The sequence below is a fragment of the Cibotium barometz genome, chromosome 18 (assembly GCF_041138505.1).
Source record: "Cibotium barometz isolate CiBa-2024 chromosome 18, ASM4113850v1, whole genome shotgun sequence".
Lineage (NCBI taxonomy): Eukaryota > Viridiplantae > Streptophyta > Polypodiopsida > Cyatheales > Cibotiaceae > Cibotium > Cibotium barometz.
This window is the reverse complement of record NC_141063.1, coordinates 7,919,801-7,939,610: the sequence shown is the minus strand read 5'-3', so window position 1 is coordinate 7,939,610 and position 19,810 is coordinate 7,919,801. Positions and strand designations below refer to the sequence as shown.

Genomic DNA, 19,810 nt, shown 5'->3' with positions numbered 1-19,810 from the left:
TACATCTATGTAACTGGGTCTGATCACAAAACCATCTGCTGTGAGCTGAAGAAAATGCTCTCTGTAGAAAGCCATCTTCGTGCCCAGCTCCTCAGTTGGCTGTATCCATGTCCTCCTAATGTCCAGCTGAACTAAATCTTGACGGATGAGTCTGGTAATCTCTGTCCGTGCAAGAGTGAGAGAGGGTGCCTCCAGAGAATACGAGAATACTGGAAGGGAGGCAATCTGTCCATGCTAAAACCATGTGCCTAGAACCAAGATGTCATCTGTCCATACCAACAAGCCGTGTCTCCCTGTAAAGCTAACTGTCGGGAGGACTCCAGGGCGAGGCGTGCATATCTGTCTCGGGGGAGATCCCACAAGCCATGTATGTAGGAGACTGATCTCGTAAGAGCCTCAATCACCAGCAGAGGGGCAGCCGCCAGCTCTGCTTGAATAATCTCATGAGGTACCACGGCCTTGGCTCTAATAATCCTAGCAATCATAGATACCAAAGGCCTCTCCATACCTCTCCACCCGCCTGCGCTGTGATGGCCCACTGAAGGTCCCCATATTTGCACTCCATAAAGCATAGCTGATGTCACTAGAGTGTCAAAAAAGCCAAAGTTTTGTTCGAGGTTCCTAAAACTGAACCTGCGAACACATCCTCTCCAAACCACCCAGGGCTGCATGTGCTCTAGTCAATCTAGTCTCTGCAGAGAGAGAGAGAGAGAGAGAGAGAGAGAGAGGGGGTGCGTGCACCATTTTCTAATTTGCTGTTTTCTGACATTCACTTGGTGATTGTTGTTTAATTATTAATTTGGCAGTTGCTTCGACTATACAAATGGACTAGCTGTAAGTGCTCCAAAGTCTGGCAATGTTGAAAGTCTAGCTTGTATTTCTTTTGCTCTCAAATGATTGTAATAGTGAAGTGGTTCTTTGATTTGTCATTATTTTGTACATTGCTTTTTGTGGAGGCCCCTTTTTTTTCTTGAGGTACATTTGCATTCAAAATTTGAGAGCTTTATACCAATCAAGGCCACTATAAGCTCTATACCAATGAAGACCACTATAAACTTAGTAATGATAATGAGTTTTGTGGAGAGCTTTGAGATTATATCTATTTGAGGCAAAGCTCATTCTTCATTGTACAATTCCTCAACGTATCATCAACCCCCCCCCCCCCCCCCCCCCCCCCCCAAAAAAAAAAAGAAAAAGAAAAAGAAAAAGAAGGAAAGATCCTTCTTTAGTTACCAAAATGCAGCCGAAATGTTTATGTACATGACCCAGCCTGAATCACAGGAGACAAGGAAAAACAGATGGGGAAAGAGAGGTGCTCTTCCTCGCTGGCTGGCACTCTCGGAGGAAGGCTATCTCGTACAATTTCGGGGTGGAGGGGGTGGGGAGAGAGGGGGGAAGAGCCAAACAGGTGGCTTGTAACACCAAGTAACCTTGCTGTCTCTAACCTTGAGGAAAGGACTGCTACTCCAGATCCCACAGAAAAGCCTCTTGCCGTCTCCCACTGGCCATGGAGGGTGTGTATGGTGCCCATCTATATGCTCTGGATAGACTAGGTAGGTGGCGTGGTAGTGCCCTCTATGGCCTCGCTGTAGCGAGCACACCAAATGTGCCATGCTGCAATGCTACTAATGATCTCCCACCTATGACTGGTGCCTGTGGTACTCCTCCCCTCTGGGGTCTGCTGAAAACGGGGCTGTCGTGAACCTGCAGTGAGAGAGGAGAAGAGTGAGGTCGTGTCCCGTCGCCTTGTATTCTAGGGCTGGTGCTGACTGAGAGGCCCAGGCAACCGCCTCTCCCAGGTAATGGTGCAGGCAGATGCCTGGTCTATGGTGAAGATATGGGGGGATCCTCTGCCAGACCTGCCGTGCCTTGGGACAATCTCAAAGGCAATGAATGATGCTGCCGTGTCCCGTCGCCTCATATTCTAGGGCTGGTGCTGACTGAGAGGCCCAGGCAACCGCCTCTCCCAGGTAATGGTGCAGGCAGATGCCTGGTCTATGGTGAAGATATGGGAGATCCTCTGCCATACCTGCTGTGCCTTGGGACAATCTCAAAGGCAATGAATGATGCTGAGACTCCTGAGGGTGTCCACACCTAGAATAGAGTGCCGGCCGACCTCCAACTCCAGCCAGGTGCCCACTGCCAAGCTCCCGTGAGCTATTTGCCATAGGAATAGAGTAATCTTCTGTGGCCGGAAGCTGTCCCATAGTCGTTTCCAAAAATCACGAAGGAAATGCGTGGGGATGTGCCTCCATCTGCATTATGGATCGCAATGTCTAGTAAAAAGTTAAAACCCCTACCCACTTAGGGGGAGGCGGGTCGAGGATAAGTGCGAGCCAGTCCAGAGGGATTGAAGAGTTGATGTTGAAGGTAAGCCTTGGATCACAGTGAGGTTCCTGGACCTTAGGTGGGAGCAGTATGAAGGGGAGCCACAACTTCCAAGTTGAGTCCTTGTCCCTATCTTTCCACTTAATCTTGTATTCAAAATCTGTCACCCTCTTGGGTTCATGTGGAACATCGGTCAAGTCCTCAACCTCAACAAGTTCCTAAGGGTAGCGAGGTTATCATCAGCTCCCATTATCTCTTTCAGTCGACTGACATGAAAGATTGGATGAACTTTCACATTTTGGAGGAAACTCTAGTCTATAAGCAACCTCACCAATCTTTTTCAAGATCCTGTAAGGTCCACAGTACTTAAGGGATAACTTCCCACCCTTCCTTGTATGTAACATCTCTGAACTCTTCGTGACTCTCAAATAAACTAGCATTCCCTTGGTAAACTTCCTCCATGAACGTTGTCTATCAGCACAAAGCCGTGCGTAACGTCTTTGAACTCTTGGGCACTCTCAAATAAACTAGCATTCCCTCGGTAAACTTCCTGGGTGAACGCTGTCTATCAGAATAGCCATGCACGATCTTGTGCACTTATAGCCTCTCATGCACTAACTAGCATTTCCTACATATCTATTTCTCTAGCGGCATCAATTTGAAAATTTTGAAAAACGGCTTAAAAATGGTGCTTATTCCATAATTGGGAAAAATTAGGGTTTGCAAAATTGGGAGAAATTGGAGATTTCAATTTTCAGCTGAGAATGATATGGGGATAAAGAGGAAGAATAGAAAAGGAGGAGAAGAAGATGAAGAAAGAAAGGAGAAGAAGAAGAAGAAGAAGAAGAGGGAAGAAGAAGAAGAGAAAAGCAGAAGAAGAAGGAAGAAGAGGGAGGGAAGAAGAAGAAGAAGAAGAAGGAAGAAGAAGAAGAAGAGGGAAGGAAGAAGAAGAATATGAAGAAGCGCATGCGAGAGAGAGAGAGCTCAGAGAACGCAATAGAGAGAGAGAGAGAGAGAGAGAGAGAGAGAGAGAGCAAGCAGTGAATTGAAAATGTCAAAACATTAAAACCTTTGCTAAGGCTAAAGTTGATTAAAAAAAAAACCCCTTATCTCACGTTTTTTATGAAAGAAACATTTCTTATTGTAACAAACGTCCCGTATGTTTCTTTTCGAAAGAAACACGTTTCTTTGTTGCTATGCTCATGATGGACTTTGCAGGCGGAGTGTGAGTACCCTCGATGGCTTCGTTGCATCAAGCTCTCCATATGTGCCAGGTTGCAATGCTACTACCAATCTCCCATCTTTGGCATGAGCCCGCGCGCGCGGGGGGGGGGGGGGGGGGGGGGGTCCAGTGATTAGTAGATGGGGTTGGGATTGGTACTACCGATATGCAAAGGTGAGAGAAGAAGAAGAAGAAGAAGAAGAAGATGAAGAAGCGTGTGCGAGAGAGAGAGAGAGCTCAGAGAATGCAATAGAGAGAAAGAAAGAAGAAAGAAAGATATATTAACATCTACGAGAGGCCAAAGTCGGCCTATGAGACAAAAAATAATACAACTGTGTTCTTCCGGTCATCGGAAGAAAAGAAAGAAAAAAAGTGTGCATGTGTCTGGATACAACTGTGAATCATCATGGATCAGTGGAGCCCACATACAAACAATATAAATGGGGATGGGGATGTGGATGGAGTGCTAAGGCAAGATGCATCTCTATATGCTGAAGGGGTAGTACAAGCATGCTATGCAGATCTATGTCTAACTCCATCCAGTGCCATAAGCGAGAGAGAGAGAGAGAGAGAGAGAGAGAGAGATCCGCGGTTTGCTGCTTTGGCAGTTCTCTTCTCTTCTCTCAGCTCAGCTACTGGATGCAGATGTTATTTCCTTATGGTCTACGGCGGCTCGGCTGGCTCATCTTTGATGCTTCTATCTGGGATGCTTATTTGGCTAGGAGGCTTTCTTATTAGTGTACAGGTTTGCATGGTCACGATCCTTTAGAGGATCTTTTGTGGGGGTTTTGTTTGGGGCCATAGGTTCTGTGTGAGCCATGTGGCTGATGTACATTTTACATATAATATAAAACACCATTTCACGAAAAAAAGAGAGCAAGCAGGGAATTGAAAACATCAAAACATTAAACCTTTGCTAAGGCTAAAGTTGATTTAAAAAAAAACCCTTATCTCACGTTTTTTATGAAAGAAACGTTTCTTATTGTAACAAACGTCCTGTATGTTTCTTTCGAAAGAAACACGTTTCTTTGTTGCTATGCTCATGATGGACTTTGCAGGCGGAGTGTGAGTACCCTCGATGGCTTCGTTGCATCAAGCTCTCCATATGTGCCAGGTTGCAATGCTACTACCAATCTCCCATCTCTGGCATGAGCCCGTGGAGGGGGGAGGGGGGGGGGGGGGGGCACGGCTCGAGGGGGCAGACTGGGGTCCAGTGATTAGTAGATGGGGTTGGGATTGGTACTACCGATATGGAAAGGTGAGAGACCTGAAGGGCTAGCTTCTGTGGCCGGAGCGAGAGTGCCCTTTGAAATCATATGGGGGGGCACGGCTCCAAGGGGTGTACCGGGGTCCAATGATTAGTAGATGGGGCTGGGATTGGTACTACCGATATGCAAAGGTGAGAGACCTGAAGGGCTAGCTTCTGTGGCCCAAGCGAGAGTGCCCTATGAAATCATATGGGTTGAGGTCCTGTCCATCTTGAAAATGCGGAGAATCCACTGCCAAACCTGCGGGGCCTTTGGGCAATCCCAAAGACAATGTCGTTGAGACTCTTGAGGGTGGCCACACCTTGGTGGACAAGTTGTTGGTCGACCACCAATGGCCAACCACGTGCCAATTGCCAAGCTCCTGTGTGCCATCAGCCAAAGAAAGAGGGTGATCTTTTGAGGCCGAAAACTGTCCTAGAGCCTCTTCCAAAAATCTGAGAGAAATCGCTATGAGAGGCCTTGTGACTGCCAATGTACTGCTACTGCCGGCATGCCCTCAACGTCGAGCATCTGAATCTTGCGGCCTAGCCACGTGGTGTATGCAAAGAAAGGGGTATCCAGAGTCTCCTCCCGATCTGTAGGATCACACCAAGGCCACTCCCCCGGGTCCCACTGGAGGCACGGGAGGAGCTGGCTCTCCCAAATCGAGAACTGCCAGAGTCTCTCCTTGGCCACCTTGGCTGTCGGGGGGTCGATGTGCCACTCATGTGCCTGAAATCCGATCACCCTCACCCTTTGTAAGGTGCTGCCACTAAAATCATCCAAAGGGGGCTCTGATCTCTCTAATCTGCCATGGGGACCAATAGAAAAAGTGAGTAAACCACAACCCTCATCCGCGCCATGGACTTCCAAGAGAATATCATGCCTAGTAAACACGGCTAGCCACTGTGGGGGGGTTGGGTCTGGGATAGGGGTCAGCCACTTGTAAGGAGTCCTCTAACAATCAACTTTCCCAGCAGAGCACGTCTCTAAATGGTAGGGTCAATGATGCTTAGGCTCCCTCTACCTCGGGGCTAAATGATCACTCTCTAGGCCACCTTTTTAGTAAACACGGCTAGCCACTGTGGGGGGTTGGGTCTGGGATAGGGGTCAGCCACTTGTAAGGAGTCCTCTAACAATCAACTTTCCCAGCAGGGCACGTCTCTGAATGGTAGGGTCAATGATGCTTAGGCTCCCTCTACCTCGGGGCTAAATGATCACTCTCTAGGCCACCTTTTCTCGGGCAAGCCTCCGATCACTGTTGGCCCACAGGAAATTCTAGATCAAGCGTTGTATGTGACCAATGCATGCTTGGGAGAAGGCCCATAGGAAATTCTAGATCAAGCGTTGTACCTGACCAATACATGCTTGGGAGAAGGCCCAACAAGAAGTAATGTACCACATGGTGGCAAGAACGACCTGGTTCGCCACCACCACTCGGCGGGCTAAGGAGAGCCTCGCAGAACTCTAGTACAAAAGCTCTTCCAAATGCTCAGAAGAAGAGGGGTGAGCTGCCGCTATGGGGAGATATTGATGGCCACCTGGCATCCGAGATAGCATAATGGAGTGCCCCTCGCGATCCGTTGGAAAGCCTCAACAAGACGCCAAGTTGGGGCAGGTGCAGAGCCTACCCAAAAACCACATGACTTGTGCTTGTTGATCTGCACTTGTGATGCGCGACAAAAGATCTTGATCGCCTCTGCGAATCTCTGGAGATTCCCCACATCGTCGGATATGTATGCTGCTGTGTCATCTGTAAACTCTGAGTCTAGCAGCTCCTCCTGAGTATGCATGGGACGACAATCCCTGAAGTCCCGTCGCTTGAGGTGAGAGATAACTACTCATGGCCTTGGCGACGAATAGGAAAAGGTAAGGTGCCAGTGGATAGCAAGCGTGAAAGGGGGAATCTGTCACCTCGAGCTCCTTGAATGAGAACCTGACTTTTAGAGGCTGAGTAAAGTCCTGAAACACCACGGATTCACTCGACTGGGAACCCCATCCAATACATCGTGCCCTCCAGAAAGCTCCAGTCAATTGTATCATAAGATTTCTCAAAGTCTAGGAGGAGAACAATGAGGTCCTCTTGCTGCATCTTGGCCGAAGCTGTTGCCTCCCACAAAGTAAAGAAGTTTTCCAGAATGCTCCGATCCTGAACAAAACCTGTCTGAGTGTCATGGATCAAGTTAGGGAGGAAAGGCTAAAGTCTTTGGCTGATGGCCTTGGCCAAAATCTTGTAGGTGTCCCAAGGAGGGTCATGGTTCTCCACTACTGGATCTCTAGTCTGTTACCACTATCCTTAGGAAACAAGTGAATCAAACACTCTAAAAGGCTCTTTGGCATATTACCTATGATCATAATCTCATGGAAGGCTGCTCAAAGGCTGCCTTCCATGAGATCCCGGTGACGAAGAAAGAAGGAAACTAGGGAGAGCCGTCAATACCTCCGCCAGCTCCTTTGTTGTGATGGAGTTAGAAGGTCCGGAGAGTGGGGGAAACCACCTTTCTCTTGTGCCACCAGACCCTCTCGCGCGCATCCACCACCGGTGGGGATAATGGGGTGCCCGTGAGGACGGATCCGAAAAAATCAGTGGCAATGGCTATCACATGCGGGCGGGGGGAGAGAGGGGGGGGGGGGGGTCAGAAACTATAACCCCATCTTGGTCACGCAACCTGTGAATAACATCTCTCCACCTATGGGGGCGTGTGATCTCAAAGAAGTCCCCTTGACTCTATCTCCGCCCTGGGTCCTGAAGGAAACTCTAGAATGGTACCTATACTCCACCCTTCTCTCATTGATGGATTTGATCTTAGTATAGCCGGCAACAAGCTGACTCTCAATTCACGGGCTATTGGAAGAACTCTCTTGAAGATGCTGTAGAGAAGCACGACCTCTCCTCAAGCTCCATATCCAAGGTGCACGCGGAAGAAACTGAGATAAAATCCAGTCCCCTACCTATCTTCTCTATCTTGCTACAGATCTCGGGTTCTTGTACGAGGTTGTTCAAAATCCTAGTGGTCGCATGCATTTCCCACCTCTAGGGGTCCTCTAAGAACAGAATAACCACAGCATGATCACAGAGTGGTGCCCACCAAGATGCCAATCATGCCCAAGGATAGAATAACTAGAGCATGATTAGAGATAGTGGTGCCCGTCAAGATGCCAATCATGCCCCTGCGACTGCAAGCCAACTCATCCACATAGAATCTATCAAGTCGAGAGAGGTTGGGGCTGGTGCTTCTCCTATCGGACTGCGAGAAGCTTAGGCTCCCGGGATTGCGCCCAAACTCTAGTAGATGCCAAGGATCAGTGCTTAAGACTGTAGTGGTGCCTCCTCCGAGTCTATCCTCTGCTGACTCGATCATGTTAAAGTCTCCACTCATGCATGAAAAGTCAACCTGAGGAAGGGCCTGATGAACTGTACTCCAGAAGATGGCTCTACTTGTTGCGGCGTTCAGGGCATAAACATTGAGGAAGCCCACATAGTCCTCTCCAATCCTAATGGTAACCCATTGCGCTCACCTAGAGACTATGACACCTGAGCTTGTCATTGTCGGCAAGAGCTGCTTGCTGACAGAAATACAAACTCCTCCCTGCATCCCCGAGCAGTCCCCCACCTGTAGCTCTATGAAGCTCTCCTCTGAGGATGCCTCGCCTCTGAAAGCACTGAGGTCCCGCCAGACCCTGAATGTTCCATGAGGCTATCCGCATATCAATCTCTGTGGGAGGTGGAAATCGCAATCGGTCCTGGGGCGAAGGCGCTCCAAGTGGGTGCGGATCCTGTCCTCCATGTGTCCCCACTCTATCCAAGCGCATGAGTAGGCATACTCTAAACTCCATCGATCACAATGAAGGTAACTGCAAGAGGGGGGAAGGGGTACTGCAACTGAGATATGAAGGAACACAAATAGCAACACCTCCAGGCTGGAGGACACCACCTCCTCGTCTTGATCTCTATGGCTTGAGCCTCGCAGCTCCGTCCAAGTCAGGGGCCTGAGATGGGTGAGCACGTCGGTGATGCACAGATCATGAAGATGGTCTGAGGGCTCTACTGCCTGCCCCTTGATGGCGGCAACCACCGACTCCGAATCCCACTCTATCCCCGTTGCTGCACTCAAGGGAAAGGAGAAGATCATTGCCCACGCTCTGGGATGATGAAACACCACACAGGTCCAGATGGGAACCACTGTCTCCTCAAAAATATCAGTTCCTTCCATCGGAAGACATCGGAAGAAACTGTAATCCACAGGCCGTCCCAGGATCCTGGGGGCCCACTTGGGGACTCTAGTGGGAGAGCTCTCATTAGGGAAGCGGTGATGGTCATCTCTATTGGCCCCGAGAATCGATGAATGAAACGGCGGATGGAGCTCTATGGCTGCCTTCTCTCTGAGCCAGGCACTGCCGGAGGGCGACGAGAGTGCTCAGGAGAGACGGAGGGAGGGGGGAGTGTGGGCTCGGAGGAAGAGGACGGCGTAGGGGGGACTGTTGCAGGAAGAGGCAGAGGCAAGGAGGGAGGGGGGGTGAGGAGGCAAAGAAGAGGGAGATAAGAGCGATTGGGCTCAGAGGAAGAGGACGGCGCAGGGGGGACTGTTGCAGGAAGAGTCAGAGGCAAGGAGGGGGTGAGGAGGCAAAGAAGAGGGAGATAGGAGCGATTGGGAGTGATCCATCGGATAGGGAGGTGCAGGGAGTGGCTTGCCGGGGGTTCAGTGGGGCCAACTGGCCTCACTGGAATCTGAGAACCGGAGAAGGAGTCTAGGCGGGGTACCAACAGCCAGACCAAAGGCCCCAAGGTGGGACCCTCGCAGTGATTGGAGGGGGCCCATTGCTGATGGGTGGGTGCTGCGATAAATGCTCGAAACAGTTCTGTGATAGAACCTAATCCTCCTGTACTTTGCTTCCCATGCTTAAACTTTCATTTACGCTGGGAGCCTACCTTGTTTGTCAATGAGGCTTGTTGGGGTTTCTTTGGCTGTTTCTTCACCTCTCTCTCATAAAAAATCTTGGCATATCGGATGGCATCATCCAATGTTTTGCTTCGATTATTCCTGATTTGGAGTTGATATCCATCAGGCAATCCATTCACAAAGAATCTCAAAATAGTAATGGGATCTATGTTAGTTGCCCGAGCTTGCAACTCTCTAAATTTGTGTAAATGTGTGTCAAAAGGCATATTCTTCATTTCTAAGTTTTTAGACTTCGATTATTCCTGATTTGGAGTTGATATCCATCAGGCAATCCATTCACAAAGAATCTCAAAATAGTAATGGGATCTATGTTAGTTGCCCAAGCTTGCAACTCTCTAAATTTGTGTAAATGTGTGTCGAAAGGCATATTCTTCATTTCTAAGTTTTTAGACTTGGACACAATGTCGTGTACTCATCCGTGGCCTGCAGGAACCCTTTCCAGAAAACTCTTTTAAAATCTACCCACGTCGTGGGATTTAGTCATAACTCTATCCACTAGGTAAGGGTTTTTCGTGGTAAGGGCTTTAGTCGTAAGGGCTTTTCCTGTTAGGAACCCCCGTACCATCTGTATCTTCTTATCCTCGAGGAAAGGATGGAACTCTCAGTGTGTACGTCTATGAAGCTAGGAGCCAACTGTCTCTTGAGTCTTCCGTTTTTGCTCCCCTGTAAAAGAGGGTGCATCTAAAGCTTTCGGAGCTCCCCTGCTGCTGTCACCACAGCCGCCGATGTTGCTTGCATAACAACAATGGTGTTGGCAAGGTTTTAAATCTAATGCTCAAGCAAGGTCATCCTTGTGCCAAGTCAACTTTAGTGACCAGGTTGTCGACCAAGTCATCCCGATGGTCGTCATTGAGTTGAACATACTCGTCCATTACATGATCGTTCTGTACTTCATCAACCATGACAATCTCTAGCTAATTTGGTACTACTGAAAGAAAACTCGAGTATTGAGATGAAGTGCTATAAAATTCCTGCTCTCCCATGAACTCAAGTACCAATCCCGCTCTTGGAAGCTGGCCGAGTACTTTCAGCCCTCTTAACCAAGGAGATGGACTTTGGATATGGAGAACTCACAAGCAAGCCGCCCCTTTTATACTAAAAAATCAAGCTCACTTGTTTTTGGGTTTTTTCCTAAAAAATTAAAGTGCTTTTCAGTTTTCATTGAAAGAAACCCATGTGCTTTTAAGTTGACTTATAGCTTTCTTCCCCTTTTTAAAAAAAGCCATCGAATATTTTAATGAAAAGAACAATATTGCTCCCCCCCCCCCCCCCCCCCCCCCCCCCCCCCCTCAAAAAACAAATGATGCTGCTTTTCCTTGAGAAAAACTGCCGGCCTGTTTTATTTCTGGCTGTGCATGCTTTCTGCCTGCAAATGCTTTTCTGCTGGCTTTTTCTTCTGCACATACTAGAAGGGTGCTGCCCATGTTCTGTACAGTCTTCCTGCTGACCACACCTGCTGTGCGTCATGTTTGGCTGCTTCTCCAGGTGGTTGCAACTGTGCGCTAGGGTTTTCCCAGGGTTGCGCTGGCTGCCTCGCTGCCATGCCCTTGGCTGGCTGTCAGCTAGGCCTGGCTGCTGCCCAACCAGCCGCCTAGGGCTGGCTGCCCTATGGCTGGCCACCACATGTTGCCACTCTTGTCGACCAACCAACAGCCTATTCAGGCGTCTACAGGGTGTTTACTTCAAGCCTAATCACAACTCTTTCCTCGGGTCATGATTCTAAAGAGAAGTCGGATTGATGAGATCAAAGATGTGTGATTGGTTGAATCGTGATCATAGAAGTGAGATCGATGATTCAGGATGTTGAATAGTTTGGAAGTGAGATTGTCTAGGAGTCGGATCGACGATTCAAGGTGTTGAATAGTTTGGAATTGAGATCATCTAGGAGTTGGATTGTTGTGCTAGGTAACATATGAGGTATCTTGGTTTCATAAGCTACTTACATATTTGGGTGAGCCCATGTATAGGTTAGTTGTCATTTATTATGATAGTATGAGCCAATTGCCAGGTTGAAAGCACATGTTATGTGCTGTTCTTACAAAAACTGTTGAGGCTAGCCGAAATGATTGGGACCATAAGCTTACCGCTGCGCTTCAGGCCTATTAAAAGTATTACAACATTGCAACTAGTTACACATGATTCTTGTTAGCATATGGAGTAGACACCATAGTTGTCTACTGCACCAACGGCACGTAAAACACGGTACGGTACAAAACAAGCTGTACGAGACGAATGCGGAACGCTTTTTTTTTCTAGTCGTGTTTCATTGCAGCCATATGAAATGTTATGTACGTTTTGTACTGTACGGTACGCTACGTTTCCGAAACATACTTGTGAAAAAAAATTGGTTGTGTTTGACCATTTTTTTTGCCTGTTTTTTTTTGGCCGTTTTTTTTTTTGGTTGTTTTTTCTAGCCGTTTGAGGTGTGGGCGGCTACCTTGGCTCTCTTATATAAGCTCTCTCAAGATCTCTCTCTCTCTCTCTCTCTCTCTCTCTCTCTCTCTCGGCTCAAGTTCTAGATAGTAGAGACTAGTGTCTACTACCTAGTCTCTCTCTCTCTCTCTCACACACACTGGCAGATATCCAGGCCATCCTGCAGAGACCCATGCTAGAGCTCCTAGGATGATTACCACTCCAGCCATATATTGTTGTACTCACTGTCACTCCCCCATATTCATGTATTCATGTATTCATGTATCCATGTACTCATGTACCCCATTTTGACTAGTAGCATTAGCTTCCCACTCTCCCTAGTTGCTGCTTCCGGATGCTCCCTACTCATGTATTGTAGGGCTAGATACTTACCTTCAGTTCTTTCTTTTCTTTTCCAGATAGTGTATCAGATGTCACATGGTTGTAACTTTGGTCTCATAGGTCACTTTGGCCTTTTGAAGACGTTAATATAACATTTCATTTCTCTCTCTCAAGCTCTCAACTTTCAAGCTCTCTCCTTGCCGAGTCCTGCCCATCTAGGGCCTAGGCTCTCTCTCTCTCTCTCTCTCTCTCTCTCTCTCTCTTTGGCAATGAGGTTCGAAGGAAAGGAAAAGCATGAGGCTTTTGCCTTAAATACCACCAAGATCGGGAAACCTATCGGTAATTCGGGGTCATGGAAATGGACGTGCAACTTTTGTGGGAAAGGTTACGCAAGTAGCGCCGCGAGGCGCCTTGCACATGTGTCCAAGCTTGGTGGGGAGGTTGCGCCATACAAGGAGATTCCTCAAAAAATTGTGGATGGTATAGTGAAGTACTCCCTAATCCGCAACCAAGGCAAAGGTGGACGTGGAGGAGCTTCCATGTCTGGTACATCCGCATCCGTGAGTCCTTCCCTTGCCCCATCTGGCTCTAGCTCTGCCTGAGCTGGTTTCAACTTCCAATCAAAGAGGCGTATCATGAATATCCTTGTTTCATGTGCTCTCGGCACATACTTCTTATGTGCCGTGGATGCTGGAAAGGCAGGGCAAAGAACATCGGGCAACTTTATCTATCATCATATCCGGCAAGCCATTATAGGGGTAAAATATGTAGTATGTGCATTACGATTTAAGTTTTAACTCTCAAGTCTCTAGTATCTATGTCCAGGCTTCTAAAGAATGTCATGACTCATTGCATTTGCCACTGTGTTACATGTAGGTCGGGCATGAAAATGTCATTCAAGTCTTCACAGACAATGCGTCCAATTGCCACAAAATGGGGCACTTGGTAGAGGCGGAGCTCCCATCCATTGTATGGACTCCTTGCACCTCCCATTGTCTATGGGAATGTGGGGAAGCTAGAGTGGGTGAAGAGGGTGGGCGCAAAGGCCTATCAATTGTGAATTTCTTCACAAAGAAGAAGAAGGTGCTTGCTATGTTTCGTCGCGAGCAAAGCGACTTGAGCTTAAAAAGCACTCTTCCACATGGTTTACCTACATGTGGCTTCTCTTGGAGTGGCTATACGACGTGCAACCGAAGCCCCATATGATCGTGGTCTCCGCGGATTTCGTTGCATGGCTAATAAGAGAAGAGATGGAGACTAGTGCGGATGAGGCCCGAACTGTTCAACGGCTATGCATGAGAGAGTCCTTTTGGCATGAGGTGCGTGTCATTGTCATTGTGGTGACTCCCTTGTATAGGGTTTTGTGCATGGCCGACATGGAGAGCTCCACATGGGGTTGCTCACCTACTTCATGCGAGAGGTCCTAGCCGAGATTCATACTACCACCGTGCTTGATGAGGAGGACCCCCACATTCCTATGGAGGGGATTAGATAAACCTAGGTCCCACGGGCCATCTCGATTCTCTTTCTTGCTCTTTATTTTTTCTCATTTTCAAATCTCTTTCTTCTTTTCTTAATACTTAATACCTATTACTTATTAATCTTAAAGTGGCCTTTTTGCATTCTAGGGATTCCACCGAGTCTCTACTCACTCCACGATATGATTCGCTTGTGGCACTTGTGGAGAGGAGGTGGCGGTGGATGCATAGACATATCCATGGTCTTGCGGTCTTGTTGCATCTCACCTACAAAGCACCAAGGCTCTTCATCGATGAGGAGCTACTTTCCGATTGGGATGCCTACTTGCCAAAGATACTTCCCGTCCATGAGCAAAGAGAGTTCCTCCAAGAGGTCATTCGATACGATGATGAGAGAGGAGCCGCTTTCATGAACCCACTTTGCTGGAGTAGGGAGTCGATGGTCCTGTCACTTTTTTGGTGGGACTCATTTGGTTATCAAATGGCTCACGTACAAAAAGTGGCTTTATATTGTCGATCTGCTCCTGCGAGCTCCGCCTCATCCCCCGCCCGTCTACCTTCCCCCTGCTGCTTCTCGCCGTCGCGCGCCCCTCTCTCTCCCCCCGCCTGTCCCCCGCCATCTCCTCCGCCTCTCTCCCCCGCCTCCTTCCTCGCTTCCTCCCCCGCCATCTCTCCCCCCCCGCCTCCTTCCTCGCTTCCTCCCCCGCCATCTCTCCCCCCCGCCTCCTTCCTCGCTTCCTCCCCCGCCATCTCCCCCCCCCGCCTTCTCCTCCGCTTCGCGGCTCTTCCCCCCGCCTTCTCCCTCACCTCCCCCTCCGTCTCGCCCCTCCTCCCACCGCTAGCTCCCCCCTCCCCCCCCCCCCCCCCCCCGCTCCGCCCCGCTATCCTCTCTCCTTCCGCCTCTCCGTTTCCTCGTAGGGCTGTGTCCCTCCCATTGGTGACCCCGGTCTCTGGCCTTTTCCCTCTGGAGGACTCCATGGAAGCCGCTCCGACTACCCCTGTCGATTCTGGTCTCCGTCTGGAGTTCACAGATGTAGATCATCAGTTGTTTGTTTCCACAGTATCCGCTCTTGAGGCCTCCTCCTTGGTCTGCAAGATAGTGGGTAGCCGTCCGATGCGGAGAGAGCTTCGCGACCTTCTGCAAGGCAGCCTTGTTGGCGTGCTTGCCAAGATCGTCAGCGTCGATTTTTTGGGACGTGGCTACTACCAGGTGGATTTCGAGTCCCCCCAGGCAGCTCAGACGGTGCTGGCTCGGAGCCCCATTGCCCTCCGCTCATCCCGGGCGTTCCTGGCGCGATGGACTCACGGTTTCGACCCCGCTTCTGACCCGCTAGCAGGCGCGACAGGTTTCCCCATCACTATCTGCTTTCCTGGACTCCGCAAAGAGTACTTGCCCCTCTCGTCATCCATTGGCAAGGCGTTCGGGCAGGTGGTGGAGACGCCTCAAACAGCGGCTTCAGTGATAGCTCGGGCAGCAGGACTCCCGGCCATTCGTGTTGTGGTTCCGTCACCGGAGTCCCTCCCGAAGACGATCCTCCTCCCTTGTCTTTCTGGAGGACATCCGATACAGCGCGTGGAGTATTCGGGCCTCCCCGGCCAGTGCTACATCTGTCGGGAGATGGGCCACCTCGCACGCGCCTATCCTCGCAAGGGGGTTCATCCTTCACGCTCTGCCGCCTCTGGACCCCCTTCAGGAGGCCCGAGGGGTGGCCATCCAGACCCAGGAGGCTGGCGGATGGCAGGAGGTTCGCCGGCGGAAACGCCCGGCCCGCAGGGACCGTCGCAGACGCCAGCAGGCAGCACAGGCTGGCGGACAGGCGACTCCGGCTGGCGTCCAGGCACCTACCCGCACTTATGCTCCAGCCAGGGATAGGCGGCCAGCAGGTCCCACCCCGATGGACGAGGATTCAGTCTCAGTGCCCGTTGAGGCCGCCGGTGGAGCCCCCCACGTGGAGACGCCTGGGGCCCTGCCCCCTCCATGGAGCAGATTCCTGAGGATCCCGGGCCGCACTCTGCGACCCCCGGCCCCTCTTCCCCTCACTCGGAGAGCACTCCTTCCTCCCCCCCCTCTCCCGCCTCCCCCGGCGGCCCCCCCTGACACCTCTCCTCTGGCAGATGCCTCTCCATCCTCTCCTCGCTCTCCCCCCTCCTCTCCGCGAGCCACCATTCCTCCCTCGGCCTCTCCAGGATACTCCTCCAGACCACCCACTGCCCCGGGGCAGCGCAGCTGGGTAGGCCAGAGTTCAGTTCAGCGGCTATTCCACCGCCACTCCGGGCCGGTGGAGATGGCGATCCTAGCCTCGCCCGCCACAGAGTTCTCTCCAGCCTCCCCTGGGGGGCCCCTGCGAGTGATGGGGCTCCCAGTGGATTACGGTTTTTTCAGGTGTCTCCAGCTGGATGCTGGCCCGTTCGAGACACTGGTCGCGCCCTTGCGAGTTTGCCTGGTGTGCCATCCCTCTCGTTCTCCTTCAGTGGTGAGCAGCATGGTGGCCTTCTCCTTTCCTCTCAGTGTTGCCCCAGACACAGCATGGGATTGCAACTCTGTAGTCTCCCAGGAGGGGGACGGGCACAGATGGGAGATGATCAGCAGCATGACAGCTTGGCACATATGGAGAGCCCGATGCAGGGAGGCCATAGACCGCCAGGCGACTCCACCGGCGGAGGTCATACAGGCCCTCTGGGTGGACATCATTCACACCTTGAGAGGACACTGGGGGAAACTTCAGGGCGACTCGGATCGCATGAGAGGTCGCCGCAAGGCGTTCCTCCGCACTTGGCAGCTTGGCCCTTTCCTCATCGCGAGGGGCAAGGATGTCACTTGGCACTACAGGCCTCCAGTTTGGCTCTTCTCACCTCCCGCATGTACTACTCGGTAGCCCCCCCCAGAGAGCGTCCAGCCACGGGGGTGGAGCTCCGGTGTTCACTGTGTTTATTATCCCTCCTTGTGAGGTGAGCTTTGTAGCCTTATGGCGTTTTCTCATTAACTAATAGAAGGATCGTTTTTCAAAAAAAAAAAGTGGCTTTGAGAGTCTTGTCATAGTTGACTATTGAATATTCAAGACTTTCAACTTTAAAGTTTATACTCTAGAGTAGTAACTAGTTCTTACATTCTCTCTTATTTTCTCATAGGATTGCTCTTCGGGGGCATGTGAGAAGAACTAGAGTTCCTACTCACTCATACACACAAAGATACGGGATCGTTTGAGCACCATGCAGTTAGAGCAGCTTGTATATTGCCGTGCTAACATGCGCATGGTGGAGAAGATGCATGGCATGGAGATCTCGAAACAGGTAGAGATCTAAAGAGTTCAAAGTTTGATTCATGATTCATAGCATGTCATGAATAATGAGTCGTGACTAATAATTTATAAATGTTTGCTTTCAAGTGAATGTCGATGGGTTCAAGGTCACAGTGGACACTCTTAAGAGTGTCCACAAGGAGCGAGATCCAGATGAGGAGGCTATATATGCAGAGCTTTACAGGGAGCTAGAGAAGATTGACCATTGAGTTTTTGGTACTCGTAGAGGTCATGGAGCTAGAGGTGGCATACGAGTAGGAGGCCGCGGATGCACTGTTCGGCACCCCACTTCGACCAGCCCAGTGGCTACATATGTGAGGTGTGGCTTGACTTCAAGGTGCTCTTTAGCACCTGTTGCCTATTGCAGACACGAGAGAGCCCAAGTATGATTACGAGGGAAATGTCCTTAGCGAGGGCAGTTTTGGGTTGGCCTCTAATGATGGAGCACCTCTAGCGAGGGTATTCCTTCCCCTAGTGATTTATCCGAGGAGGAGGACTAGAGTATAGAGTCTAGACTCTAGACATTTTTGTACTTAGTGTTGTGACTAGTCACTACACACTTTTTGGCATTTCCTATCGTAGACCAGGGGCCATAGCTCTTATTTATGGCATGCCGCACGCATATGTTCAATATGTTCACTATTCATGACTCTTTGTACTAGTGTTTTAACTTTTTCCTAGTTTATCCGAAGTTACAACTTCTCTAGACTTTGCATCTCTAAATGTATACAAATATATTTTTTCAAGTGTTTTTTAAAGTGGACCATACCTCAATCGAACTTATTTTTTGAAACTAAAAGTTTTATACGGGTACCATTTTTTCGTACCTTCGTTTCGTACTAGCTTTTACACTAGGCTGGATAAAACTTGAACATAGTCCATCGGCACTAATTCTAATTGTAAGCAACTATGTACATGAAGTTTATTACTTTTCTATTTGGCATTAAGCTAAGGGTGATAAGTTCCAACGCCTTCATACAAGAATTTGGCTTTTGTTACGTGTGGTTGACCGTTGAGATGGCGAAGGGCCTTGCGGTAGTGGTTAAATTGAAGAGACTTAAGAGAAATTATGAAAGAATTGGAAGAAATTGGGGAAAATTGGAGGAATTTTAGGAAATTGGAGATACTTAGGGAGAAATTAGAAAAATTTGGGGGAATGGAAAACGTTGGAGAAATTAGGAAATTTGGGTGACGTGGAAGAAATTAGGGTAATTGGGTGACATTGGTGAAATTGGAAAAAATGAAGAGAATTCAAAGAATTTGGAAAAATTAAGGGAAATTTTGGTAGCAAGACTCGACATCAGTTTTTTTTTTTTTGGGTTTTCACCCCAAACGGAAATAAAAAAGCTTTTTTTCCGTACCCAAATGGTATGCAACGTTTGGTACAGTACATATCATATGGATCTGTATGCGTACGATATGTACGCACACTCATGAAAAGAAGTCTATCATGAAGTGAACAAGCTCAAGCTTTGCTCAACTTTGTCAATAACTTGGAGAATGTGACACATATCAGGTGGATGGCGTGGAAAGGTAGCCCTAGGATCCTATCTTATGGTAGATAATGATGTTGGCTTTGAAACCTTTGTAGAGCTTCTTTTCGATTGAGACTCATTTTGGGGGAGAGTGGAAGATCCCTATAGTTAGACATTATGGGATTGTTTCTGGAAGTGAATTGCAATGATTGAACCACACCAAAAAGCAATGTGCTACTTTGTGACATGATAGATGGTCCAAGGGTGTATGCGTTCCCTTTAAAAGACACTTTTATTGACATGTTTTAATTTCTGTTTGGCTTTATAGAGGCTTTTAAAAAAAACATGACAGGATATTGTGTGTTTGTTTTGGCCCATGCTTTTTGCCAAAGAGAGATATACTTGTTCTGCAGGATTTGGTGGTGGGCTACATGGGGGTGCCAAAGTATGAGGGTGTAAGCATGACTAGACACCCACAATACCTGACAGTGAGGTATGCTAGCCCCGTTAGAAAATCATAACATGCTATGAATGGAATGGTAATTTAGCTGCCGACTACATTAAAAAATGCAGGAACGAGCGGGGAAAAGAAATGCTGAATGCAGTGCGCCATCTCCTCGAGATCACTCCTACCATCAGCACTGTATGTTTTCAAGATAGGTCTTTAGAAGTAGTTTACCATGTTTTGGGTTATGTCTCAAGCTTTGATTGCATTTGCTTGATATCCCCACATACTGCAGGGTAACAGAAGACCGTTTGTAATGGAAACTGTAAAAGCTGATGACAAAGCTAAGTATGGTGAGATTCCCAGATTTCTCACTATTATTAATATCAATATTTAGCTTTTACGTTATGTTTGAAACAATGAGATTGTTTGCGTGATAATCCATCAGCTCATGCTGACATAAGTATGGTTGCTCCAGGCCAGGAAAGCACTAAACCTGCACCTAGATTTGTCGGCAACCTGATTGCTTTTCTCCTCAACCTGGTAAGGGGGTTGAATTCGCCAATGTAATTAGTGAAAGAACTTGTGCTTAGCTGCCTCT

General features: G+C 49.0%; 1 protein-coding gene across 1 annotated transcript in view; it reads left to right on the top strand.

Annotated features, from left to right (window-relative positions):
• The window catches only part of HCAR (coenzyme F420 hydrogenase family / dehydrogenase, beta subunit family), a 173,616-nt gene that overhangs the window by 141,944 nt on the left and 11,862 nt on the right, over window positions 1-19,810 (top strand). Inside the window, exons 13-17 of the mRNA XM_086812046.1 lie at window positions 807-834; window positions 19,178-19,257; window positions 19,338-19,407; window positions 19,505-19,562; window positions 19,688-19,752. Coding sequence (XP_086668172.1) covers window positions 807-834; window positions 19,178-19,257; window positions 19,338-19,407; window positions 19,505-19,562; window positions 19,688-19,752 — 301 coding nt within the window. The remainder of the gene's footprint in view (window positions 1-806; window positions 835-19,177; window positions 19,258-19,337; window positions 19,408-19,504; window positions 19,563-19,687; window positions 19,753-19,810) is intronic.